General features: G+C 46.9%; 1 protein-coding gene and 1 pseudogene across 1 annotated transcript in view; one reads left to right on the plus strand and one right to left on the minus strand.

Moving 5' to 3' along the window:
* Positions 1-508: 508 nt before the first annotated feature.
* The window catches only part of LOC144483905 (uncharacterized), a 42665-nt gene continuing 30611 nt past the window's right edge, over positions 509-12562 (minus strand). Inside the window, exons 5-9 of the mRNA XM_078202485.1 lie at positions 10736-10942; positions 6894-7133; positions 3184-3374; positions 2737-3054; positions 509-518 (exon numbers count right to left, since the gene is read on the minus strand). Of these exons, the coding sequence (XP_078058611.1) occupies positions 509-518; positions 2737-3054; positions 3184-3374; positions 6894-7133; positions 10736-10942 (966 nt within the window). The remainder of the gene's footprint in view (positions 519-2736; positions 3055-3183; positions 3375-6893; positions 7134-10735; positions 10943-12562) is intronic.
* LOC144483884 (small ribosomal subunit protein uS3 pseudogene) lies at positions 10409-11220 on the plus strand (annotated as a pseudogene).

The following is a 12562-nucleotide window of genomic DNA, read 5'->3' on the forward strand; positions in this document are numbered from 1 at the left end:
GACTTCTTACTGTGTTTACCCCAGTCCAACGCCGGCATCTCCACATCATGCTTCAGTTATGCAGGGCGTTGCTGAGACTGCATCTTGAACACTCGGTGCAGCTTTGTCTCCTATTTAAGAAATGATACAAATGCATTGAACGTGGTTCAGAGGAGGTTTAATGGATTGCTTTCTAATTCTTGACCCTCACAGGATAAATTTGTCTGATTTTCTTTGTCTTCAGCTCTGAAAAAGGGTCATCCTGACTTGAAATGTTGTCTCTATTCTCTCTCTACAGATGCTGTCAGACTTGCTGAGATTGTCCAGCATTTTCTGTTTCTGTTTCAGATTCCAGCAACAGCAGAATTTTGCCTTTATACTAATTCTTGTTGGATCAGGGAATCAAAAGTATCAGGTGTAGAACGAGAATGTGGAACTCAACACAAACAGATCAGCCATGATCTAAATAAATGGTGGAGCAGATTCAAAGGGCCAAATGGCCAACTTCTGCTCCGATGTTGAATGTTGGTCACAAATTCCTGAGAATTATGAAATAAGACTGGAAGACTTATGCTGAGCAGAAACTGATAGCCAAGTTCCGCACACATGAGGACGGCCTCAACCGGGATCTTGGGTTCATGTCACACTATCGGTAACCCCCCACAGCTTGCCTGGACCTACAGAATCTCACTGGCTGTCCTGTCTGGAGACAATACACATTTCTTTAACCTGTGCTTAATGCTCTCTCCACTCACCTTGTCTGTATCTTTAAGACTTGATTAGCTGTAAAGATTCACATTCTGATCAGCATTCTGTAACTTGAGTTTGTGTCTCTGTGTGCCCTGTTTGAGAGCAGATATCCATTCCATCTGACGAAGGAGCAGCGCTCTGAAAGCTAATGGCATTTGCTACCAAATAAACCTGTTGGACTTTAACCTGGTGTTGTTAAAACTCTTACTCTGCTCTTTCCCCACAGCCCTGCAAATTCTTCCCTTTCAAGTCTTTTCCCTTTGGAAAGATTCTATTGAATCTGCTTTCAGGCAGATCAGAACAACTCGCTGTGTCAAACAAAATAAAATCTCATCTCCTCCTCTGGCTCCTTTGCCAATTACCTTAGAGGGATTCACTTTCTGTTAAAGAGCCTGCCAACCCCTCTCACCCACTTTCCGTAAAGTGCATCAATCTCAGCAGGAAAAGTCCAGAACAATCAAATATTTTTATTGATAAAAGTTTATTAATGAAACAGAACATGGTTAAAAACAAACAGAAAATGACTTGAGGATCAAAGACAACCAGAGTAAAAGGATGTTCACAATGTTCTGGACCCAAATGGTTTCTCTTTAATTCCTCTGTAGCCTGTTCCCTGCCCTCTTTGTGGAACACCTCCGCTCAGCCCACAATCCAATCCCTGACCTTCCGCTTGCCATTAGAATTCACCACCTTGCTCTCACGCTCACATTTCTGTCCTCGGCCTGCTGCAATGTTCCGGAGAAGCCCAACACAAGCTGGACAAACAGCCCCTCATCTTCCGATGAGGCACTTTACAGCCTTCTGGACTCAACATTGAGTTCAACAACTTCACACCCTGAACTCTCTCCTACATTTTAATTTGTTTTTATTTGCTGAGTCAGCCTGCATCTTGTTTTCATGTTTTTTTGCTTCCACAGTAAGAAGTTTAACAACACCAGGTTAAAGTCCAGACAGAGCTGTCCTTTATTCTGCCATTCACACTTACTCTGGACCAATGCTTTGTTTCTTTCCAACAACCATTACCTCTCCCTTTGCCTTTTGTTCCCGGACATTTTTGTCATTTAATCTCACCCACCCTCTAACCAATCCCTGACTTTCCCTTTTGTTCTCCCTGACCCTCCCCCCTTTCTCACCAGCATCAAACCCATCACATTTCTCCCTCTCTTTCGTTCTGAAGTAGAGTTACATTGGACGTGAAACATTAACTCTGTTTCTCTCTCCACAGATGCTGCCAGACCTGCTGTGTTTTTCCAGTTCTTTCTGCATTTATTTTAGATCTATCTGTAGCGGTAGAAAAAACACTATTTGCTATTGAGGATAAAATTATTGTCCTCCATCAGCTTTTCATAGAAATCATAGAAACCCTACAGTGCAGAAGGAGGCCATTTGGCCCATCGAGTCTGCACCGACCACAATCCCACCCAGGCCCTACCCCCACATATTTACCCGCTAATCCCTCTAACCTACGCATTTTAGGATTCTAAGGGGCAATTTTTAACCTGGCCAATCAACCTAACCCGCACATCTTTGGACTGTGGGAGGAAACCGGAGCACCCGGAGGAAACCCACGCAGACACGAGAAGAACGTGCAAACTCCACACAGACAGTGACCCGAGCCGGGAATCGAACCCGGGACCCTGGAGCTGTGAAGCAGCAGTGCTAACCACTGCGCTACTGTGCCGCCGATCTTTTGTGGATCATTTCAGTGGAAATGTGCTCTCCCAGGCTCAAAAAGCATCAGCCCACTGGAAGCAAAGTTGTGAGACCGGCCAGTTCAGCAGAAAGAAACCCTCCAACCCTCCCACTTCACCTACTGTCAGAATAAACAAAGTTCATTCTTGGATGTGATTAACAGCAGAATCCAATCCCTGTCATCACTGGTGAACTCGCTGGTGTGCCCGCAGGTAGGATAACTGAGTGAATCCCTTCCCACAGTCAGAGCAGGTGAATGGCCTCTCGAGAAAGTGAACTCGCTGGTGTACCCGCAGGTCGGATGAGCTTCTAAACCTCTTTGAGCAGTGTGCACAGCTGAACGGTCTGTCCTCAGTGTGAATGCGCTGGTGGGAGGTCAGTTCCCGAGAGCTTTTGAAGGCACTCCCACAGTCAGAGCATTTAAAGGGTCTCTCCTGGATATGAGTGAGATTGTGACTCAATAGGTGGGAGAACTGAGTGAATCCCTTCCCACACACAGAGCAGGTGAACGGCTTCTCCCCAGTGTGAACTCGCTGGTGTCGCAGCAGGGTGGATGACTGAGTGAATCCCTTCCCACACACCAAACAGGTGAGTGGTCTCTCTCCAGTGTGAACCCACTGGTGGACCTGCAGGCTGAATGACCATTTAAATCTCTTTGAGCAGTGAGAACAGCTGAACGGTCTCTCCTCAGTGTGAATGCGCTGGTGGATCATCAGTTCCTGAGAGCTTCTGAAGCCGCTCCCACAGTCAGAGCATTTAAACGGTCTCTCATTGGTGTGCATGAGATTATGTCTTTGCAAGCTGGGTAACTGAGTGAATCCCTTCCCACACACAGAACAGGTGAATGGCCTCTCCCCAGTGTGAACTCGCTGGTGTCTCCGCAGGTCGGATGACTGGGTGAATCCCTTTCCACACATGGAACAACTGAACTGCCTCTCCCCAGTGTGAATTCGCTGGTGTCTCCGCAGGTTAGAAAACCGTCTAAACCTTTTTGTGCAGTGAGAGCAGCTGAACGGTCTCTCCTCAGTGTGAATGCGCTGGTGGGTCACCAGTTCTCCAGAGCTATTGCAGCCACTCCCACAGTCAGAGCATTTAAAGGGTCTCTCATTGCTGTGAGTTAGATTGTGACACAGCAGGTGGGAAGACTGAGTGAATCCCTTCCCACACACGGAGCAGGTGAACGGTCTCTCCCCGGTATGACTGCGTCGATGAATTTCCAGCTGAGATGGGAATCTGAATCCCTTCCCACAGTCCCCACATTTCCAAGGTTTCTCCATGGTGCGGGTGTCCCTGTAACTCTCCAGTTGAAGCCTCTTCCACACACAGAACACGGTAGCAGCCTCTCCCTGCTGTGAATGCTGTGATGTATTTTCAGGCTGTGTAACTGGTTAAAGCTCTTTCGTGATGTGGAGATGCCGGCGTTGGACTGGGGTAAACACAGTAAGAAGTCCAACAGGTTTATTTGGTAGCAAAAGCCACACAAGCTTTCGAAGCTCTAAGCCCCTTCTTCAGGTGAGTGGGAATTCTGTTCACAAACAGAGTTTATAAAGACACAGACTCAATTTGCATGAATAATGGTTGGAATGCGAATACTTACAACTAATCAAGTCTTTAAGAAACAAAACAATGGGAGTGGAGAGAGCATCAAGACAGGCTAAAAAGATGTGTATTGTCTCCAGACAAGACAGCCAGTGAAACTCTGCAGGTCCACGCAACTGTGGGCGTTACAAATAGTGTGACATGAACCCAATATCCCGGTTGAGGCCGTCCACGTGTGTGCGGAACTTGGCTATCAGTTTCTGCTCAGCGACTGCGCTGTCGTGTGTCGCGAAGGCCGCCTTGGAGAACGCTTACCCGAATATCAGAGGCCGAATGCCCGTGACCGCTGAAGTGCTCCCCAACAGGAAGAGAACAGTCTTGCCTGGTGATTGTCGAGCGGTGTTCATTCATCCGTTGTCGCAGCGTCTGCATAGTTTCCCCAATGTACCATGCCTCGGGACATCCTTTCTTGCAGCGTATCAGGTAGACAACGTTGGCCGAGTTGCAAGAGTATGTACCGTGTACCTGGTGGATGGTGTTCTCACGTGAGATGATGGCATCTGTGTCGATGATCCGGCACGTCTTGCAGAGGTTGCTGTGGCAGGGTTGTGTGGTGTCTTGGTCACTGTTCTCCTGAAGGCTGGGTAGTTTGCTGCGGACAATGGTCTTTGAGGTTGTGCGGTTGTTTGAAGGCAAGAAGTGGGGGTGTGGGGATGGCCTTGGCGAGATGTTCGTCTTCATCAATGACATGTTGAAGGCTCCGGAGGAGATGCCGTAGCTTCTCCGCTCCGGGGAAGTACTGGACAACGAAGGGTACTCTGTCCACTGTGTCCCGTGTTTGTCTTCTGAGGAGGTCGGTGCGGTTTTGTCCGATCAAATATTAAGGATAAGTAGACAGTTAATGTACAGAGGGATCTTGGGGTTCAAGTCCAGAGCTCCCTGAAATTGGCCACACAAATATTTAGTCGGTAAAGAAGGCATATGGCATGCTTGCCTTTATTGAGTACAAGAGTCAGCGTGCCATGTTGCAGCTTTATAAAACTTTGTTTGGGCCGCACTTAGAATATTGCGTTCAATTCTGGTCGCCACATTACAGAAAGGATGCAGAGGCTTTGATGAGGGTGCAGAGAGGTTTACCATCTGACGAAGGGACAGCGCTCCGAAAGCTAATGGCATTTGCTACCAAATAAACCTGTTGGACTTTAACCTGGTGTTGTTAAAACTCTTACTGTGTTCTTCCATTGAGCCAATGTCTGATCCAATTTACTACCTCTCCATGTATACCTAGCGACTGAACCTTCCTAACTAACCTCCCATGCGGGACCTTGTCAAAGGCCTTACTGAAGTCCATGTAGACCACAACCACTGCCTTCCCTTCATCCGCTTTCCTGGTAACCTCAGAAAACTCTAATAGATTGGTTAAACATGACCTACCACGCACAAAGCCATGTTGACTCTCCCTAATAAGTCCCTGTCTATCCAAATATTTGTAGATCCTATCTCTTAGTACTCCTTCCAATAATTTACCTACTACTGACGTCAAACTTACCAGCCTATAATTTTCTGCATTACTTTTTGAGCCTTTTTTAAACAACGGAACAACATGAGCTATCCTCCAATCATCCGGCACCTTACCCGTGGCTACCGACATTTTAAATATATCTGCCAGGGCCCCTGCAATTTCAACACTAGTCTCCTTCAAGGTCCGAGGGAATACCCTGTCCGGTCCTGGGGATATATCTACTCTGATTTGCCTCAAGACAGCAAGCACCTCCTCCCCTTTAATCTGTATAGGTTCCATGACCTCCCTACTTGTTTGCCTTATTTCCATAGACTCCATGCCAGTTTCCTTAGTAAATACGGATGCAAAAAACATGGTGGGCTGAAGGGTCTGTTCCTGTGCTGTACTGTTCCACGTTCTATTTGTGATCTCCATTTAGAAAAAGGAAATAGAGGCACTGGAGAAGGGGCAAGAAAGATTCACAAGAATAATCCCAGAACTGTCATCACTTGTGAACTCACTGGTGTTTCACCAAGTTTGCTGACTGAGTGAATCCCTTCCCAGTCAGAGCAGGTGACCAGCCTCTGCCTGGTGTGAACTCACTGGTGGGACATTAGTTCCCGAGAGCTTTTGAAGCCACGCCCACATTTAAAGGGTCTCTCCTGGGTGTGATGATGTTGTGTCTGGGCAGGCTGGATAACTGAGTAAATCCTTTCGCACACACCAAGCAGGTGAATGGTTTCTCCCCGGTGTGAACTCACTGGTGTTTCAGCAGTGTTGATGATATTCTAAACCTCCTTGAACAGTGAGAGCAGCTGAACGGCCTCTCCCCGGTGTGAATGTGCTCGGGGATCATCAGTTCCTGAGAGCTTCTGAAGCCGGCCTCTCAGGCAGAGCATTTAAAGGGGCTCTCCTTGGAGTGAGTGGCTTTGTGGTTCCTCAGGCTGGATGACTGAGTGAATCCCTTCCCACACACAGAGCAAGGGAATGGTCTCTCCCCAGTGTGAACTCGCTGGTGTGTCCGCAGGTTGGATGACGTTCTAAACCTCTTTGTGCAGTGAGAGCAGCTGAACGGTCTCTCCTCAGTGTGAATGCGCTGGTGGATCATCAGTTCCTGAGAGCTTTTGAATCCGCTCCCACAGTCAGAGCATTTAAACGGTCTTTCATTGGTGTGAGTGAGATTGTGTGCGCGCAAGTTCGATGAATGATTGAATCCCTTCCCACACACACAGCAGGTGAACGGTCTCTCCCCAGTGTGAACTCGCTGGTGTCTCCAGAGGTTGAATGATGTTCTAAACCTCTTTGAGCAGTGAGAGCAGGTGAATGGTCTCTCCTCAGTGTGAATGCGCTGGTGGGACCCCAGTTCTCCAGAGGTTTTGAATCCGCTCCCACAGTCAGAGCATTTAAAGGGTCTCTCATTGCTGTGAGTGACTTTGTGTTTCAGCAAGCTGGATGAATGAGTGAATCCCTTCCCACACACAGAGCAGGTGAATGGTCTTTCCCCGGTGTGAACTCGCTGGTGTGTCCGCAGGTTGGATGATGTTCTAAACTGCTTTGAGCAGTGAGAGCAGCTGAACGGTCTCTCTTCAGTGTGAGTGCGCTGGTGGGATACCAGTTCACCAGAGCTTTTGAATCCTTTTCCACAGTCAGAGCATTTAAAGAGTCTCTCATTGGTGTGAGTGAGATTGTGTCTGAGCAGGTGGAATGACTGAGTGAATCCCTTCCCACACACAGAGCAGGTGAATGGTCTCTCCCCAGTGTGAACTCGCTGATGTTCCCACAGACTGGATGACGTTTTAAATCTCTTTGAGCAGTGAGAGCAGCTGAACGGTCTCTCCTCAGTGTGAATGCGCTGGTGGGACACCAGTTCTCCAGAGCTTTTGAATCCGCTCCCACAGTCAGAGCATTTAAACGGTCTCTCATTGGTGTGAGTGAGATGGTGTGTGCGCAGGTTTGATGAAACAGTGAAACCCTTCCCACACACAGGGCAGCTGAATGGTCTCTCCCCGGTGTGAATGCGTCGATGAGTTTCCAGTGCAGATGGATATCTGAATCCTTTTACACAGTCCCCACATTTCCACGGTTTCTCCATGGTGTGGATGTCCTTGTGACTCTCCAGGTTAAACAATCAGTTAAATCTCACACAGAACACGGGTACAGTCTCTCCCCGCTGTGAATGCTGCGATGTATTTTCAGGCTGTGTAACTGGTTAAAGCTCTTTCCACACTCAGTGCACTGGAACACTCTCACTCGGGTGTGTGTATCTCAGTGCATTTCTAGTCACATCGATGTTTACAATCTTTTGAAGCCAAGAGGCCAAACAAACATTTCTCCTGCTAGATTCAAATCTTCAGGTCCCAAGAAGTCGAGTCACTCTGTCAGATCTCGATGTGATGTTGGAGATTTCTGTCTGATTTCTCCTTGTCTAATATCCTGTAAGTCAATTTAGAAAAAACATCACAATTCAGAATACGATCGAAATTCAAATCTACATTTCTAGTTTCTATGGAGCATTCATTAAAGACACAGTCATGGAGCATTAAACCTGCCCAGCAGGGCCTCCCGTATCAGCACACAGGCAGCTGCTTTGTGAGACTGCCAGCAGTACAGACAAGTCAGAGATAAGGGTGTCCTCAGAAGTGGGATTCATTGTGAAAGCTCAGGGACGGTTGATAAGATGTAGCAATTCCATGATTCTAATGAATGTTCTTTCCTCTCTCATTCCCCAAAAGCCGTAAATCTCCATCCCACACACTCTCCCTCCATTCTCACTCTGCTGTATCTAATATTCACCCTCCCAATTCTCCTGAAGGTGCTGATTGAGGCTGATTGACAGATCCATGCTCACTGCTTCCTGTCCAGCACAGAAATCAGAACAAATAGGAGCTGCAGTCAGCATTCGGCCCATCGAGTCTGCTCAACCATTCATTGAGATTATTGGTTGATCTACCTCTGCATTATTTTCCCCACACTGTCCCCCATATCCATCGATATCTTCAATATCGAGAAACCTATCAATCCCTCTCTTGAAAATTCTTGATGACTGAGGCTCTCTAGTCCTCTGGGGTAGAGAATCCAAAACATCACCACATCCTTGAGTGAAGAAATCCTTCCTCAACTGAGCTTTCTCTCCATTTTCCAGCCTGTTCCCAATAATTATTGACTCCCTTGTCATTCAAAAACTGTCTCACTCATCCTTGAATATATTCAATCCCTCCACTGGTCCCGATGGAAGAGAAATCTAGATACTAACAATTCTCTGAGGGAAGAGATTGTTGGAAATATATAATATAGCTGCAGTCCAAAATTACACAGCCAGATATAACAAGTGTATTTTATTACAGGGCTATAAATAATATATCTAATCTGTACCATATAACAACAGGGGAGCGGATAGCCTCGCGGTATTATCACTAGACTATTAATCCAGAAACTCAGCTGATGTTCTGGGGACCCGGGTTCAAATCCTGCCACAGCAGATGGTGGAATTTGAATTTAAAAACAAAATCTGGAATTAAGAATCTACTGATGACCATGAAACCATTGCCGATTGACCAAAAAAACCCATCTGGTTCATTAATGTGCTTTAGGGAAGGAAATCTGCCGTCCTTACCCAGTCTGGCCTACATGTGACTCCAGAGCCACAGCAATGTGGTTGACTCTCACCCAGCTTCTGAAATGGCCCAGCGAGCCATTCAGTTCAAGGGCAATTAGGGATGGGCAATAAATGCTGGCCCAGCCGGCAATGCCCGTGTCCCAAGGATGAATAAAAAAACATCAGACACGTCTCTGTCCGATATTAGTTTACTGTCCCCTTTAATATATTTCAGAAATTAGATGGGCACATGAAGGAAATAAACTTGCAGGGGAAAGGGAATATAGAAAGGGAATGGGACTGACTGGATTGTTCTACAGAGAGTCGGCATGGATTCGAGTTACTGAATGGACTCCTTCTGCGCTGTAATGACTCAATGAGTGAAAATATATAACATTGCTTCAGTGTTACATTACAAGATGAGAAATAATAATAAATGTACTTTGTTACAGAACCATAAATAATATATCAAATCTACAATATAACAACACTAGGCATATCTCTGTCCTATATTAATTTATTGTTCTCTTAAATGTCAGCCATCTCCTGGGGAAACCAGCCCTTTAATTGTGAACATTCGGAAAGGGACCATCCTTTTAGCCAGACAGATCAATGTGTCAAGCTGAGGGAGCAAAGGATGTCAATGTATTTAAGAGAGAGAGAGAAAGAGACTTGGGCCACCCTTTCCAGAGTCTGCAACCTCCCTGGATTCACTTCCTTTCCCGTCAGTTGCTGCAAGTCTCCAATTTCCCCCAGAATGAGAAAAGAATTGGAAAGGGGATAAAAGAAAGTGTTTTACTCACAGATGTGGGAGACAGAAAGAAGTTTGAGTCTGTGTCTGAAGCTCAATCTTCATTCAGAGAAAGAGTAGCAGCAGCTTTGCGGGTGAACAAACTCATTGTCTGGTTTCCGCATTCAGAAAATGGGGGGCTCTGGTTGGCTGCAGGAGAAAGGTACTTCCGGTCTTCCAACTCTTCCCATTGGTCAATACCTCAGCGTGGTGGTGGGAAGGGGCGGGCAGCCCTCCGCACATGCGCAGCTTCCCCTCTCCCTTGGACATGCGCAGTCCTTGGCCGGGGGGTGGGGGAGATCACCGAGCGGCTTCCCGCTCTGGCCGGAGCCGCCAGCCGGTTGCCTGGAAACCTTGGCTCGAGGAGGAACAGGGGAACGGGAACAATGGGTGGGGGCGGGGCTCCCGCGTCCGCTCGCCGAGCCTGCGCACTGGAACCCCAGGACGTCATCGCGGAACAGGCTGATGTCTATTGGCTGATTCAGGTAGGGCTCCGTTGTGACGTCACAGCGCGGAAGTTGTCCAATGAGCTTCAGAGTGAAACTCCCTCCTCTGCACGCGAGGGGAAATGGCGGCGCAGATCTCCAAGAAGCGAAAGTTCGTGGCGGACGGCATCTTCAAGGCCGAGCTCAACGAGTTCTTGACCCGCGAGTTGGCCGAGGACGGCTACAGCGGTGTGGAGGTGCGGGTCACACCCACCAGGACCGAGATCATCATCTTGGCCACCAGGACTCAGAATGTGCTGGGTGAGAAAGGACGTCGAATCCGTGAGCCGACTGCTGTTGTTCAGAAGCGGTTTGCTTTACCAGAGGGAAGTGTTGAGCTCTATGCCGAAAAGGTTGCCACTCGAGGGCTTTGTGCTATTGCTCAGGCAGAGTCCCTGCGTTACAAGTTGCTCGGAGGCCTGGCTGTACGTAGAGCCTGCTATGGTGTTCTCCGCTTCATTATGGAAAGTGGAGCCAAGGGCTGCGAGGTGGTAGTTTCCGGAAAACTCCGAGGCCAGAGAGCCAAGTCCATGAAATTTGTTGACGGTCTGATGATCCACAGTGGTGATCCAGTGAACTACTATGTTGATACAGCTGTGCGTCACGTACTGCTAAGGCAAGGTGTGTTGGGAATTAAAGTTAAGATCATGCTTCCATGGGACCCAAGTGGTAAAATTGGACCCAAGAAACCTTTGCCTGATCATGTCAGCATTGTTGAGCCCAAGGATGAGATCTTGCCAACTACACCCATTTCAGAACAGAAGGGAGGCAAACCAGAGCAGCCTGTGATCCAGCAGCCTGGACCAGTTCCAACTGCATAGTTGGTATGTCAGCGTCTAAAGAAACTTTTAATTTTCTGTATTTTGTTTGAATAAAACAAAAGAAAAACCATCTGGGAGGAAATCAATGTTTCCCCCTTTCCATTTCATTTCTCACTCTGTGGGAAATTGGGGACTTGCAGCAACTGAAGGGTAAGGAAGTGAATCCAGTCTGTACATTCCACACATTGTTAGTCCAGTCAGATAGACATATATCTGTCTGGCCGCCTGCATGGAGATTTCCAGCTCTCTGTGTCCAGGACAGGCGATTCCCTTCTTTTTGAGGTCTGCCCCTTTTGATCTATCCCTCATTTAATTTAATTTGGTTTACTTGTTTTGCCAAAAAGATTAAAAGAATGTTTATTTGTCCCTCAGTTGATTTGATTTCGTTTAATTGTTTTACCGAAAAGATTGACAGGAAGCCGTGAGCATGGATCTGTCAATCAGCCTCAATTAGCACCTTCAGGAAAATTGGAAGGATGAATATTAGATACAGCAGAGTGAGAATGGAGGGAGAGTGTGTGGGATGGAGATTCATAGCCTTTGTGGAATGAGAGGGGAAAGAATGTTCCTTAGAAACTAGAATTATCTGTTCTGAATTTCTATCTTGTACTGAGTGATGACTTTTGTAAACTTCTTTTACAGGATATCAGGTGATGAGGATTTACAGACAGAAATCTCAAACCAAACGTCCCGTCCTCACTCAATTCATCAGGATCTGATTATCATTGGCCTTTGAATCCAGAAGAAGAAATGTTTCTCTGTACCGTCTGCTTCAGAAAGTTTTGAACATCAATGTGAGTGGCAAATCACCGAGACACACACATACTCGAATGAGAGTGTTCCAGTGCACTGACTGTGGAAAGAGCTTTAACTAGTTATACAGCCTGAAAAAATATTACAGCATTCACAGCGGGAGAGACTCTACTCGTGTTGTGTGTGTGGATGAGGTCTCAACTTTGAATCAAAACAATTCTGTGATTTCTTTTATTCATTCATGGGACATGGGCATCGCTGGCTGGCCAGCATTTATTACCCATCCCTCGTTGAGTCAGAAGGTTTTTGTTTTAGTTTAGTTAGGGTATCATGATTGGTACATCATAGAGTACATATGGGAGAAGGAAAGCAGAGGGATTCAGTGTAGAAGTATTGAACAATCTGGAATCAGTGCTTATAAGAACATAAGAACTAGGAGCAGGAGTAGGCCATCTGGCCCCTCGAGCCTGCTCCGCCATTCAGTAAGATCACGGCTGATCTTTTTGTGGACTCAGCCCCACTTACCCGCCCACTCACCATCACCCTTAATTCCTTTACTGTTCAAACATTTATCTATATTTGCCTTAAAAACATTCAATGAGGTATTTATTTTGTTTGAGACTCTTCCACTCCTGAAAATATCTCACCATCTACCCT

Source organism: Mustelus asterias, unplaced genomic scaffold (genome assembly GCF_964213995.1).
Source record: "Mustelus asterias unplaced genomic scaffold, sMusAst1.hap1.1 HAP1_SCAFFOLD_84, whole genome shotgun sequence".
Taxonomy (NCBI): Eukaryota; Metazoa; Chordata; class Chondrichthyes; order Carcharhiniformes; family Triakidae; genus Mustelus; species Mustelus asterias.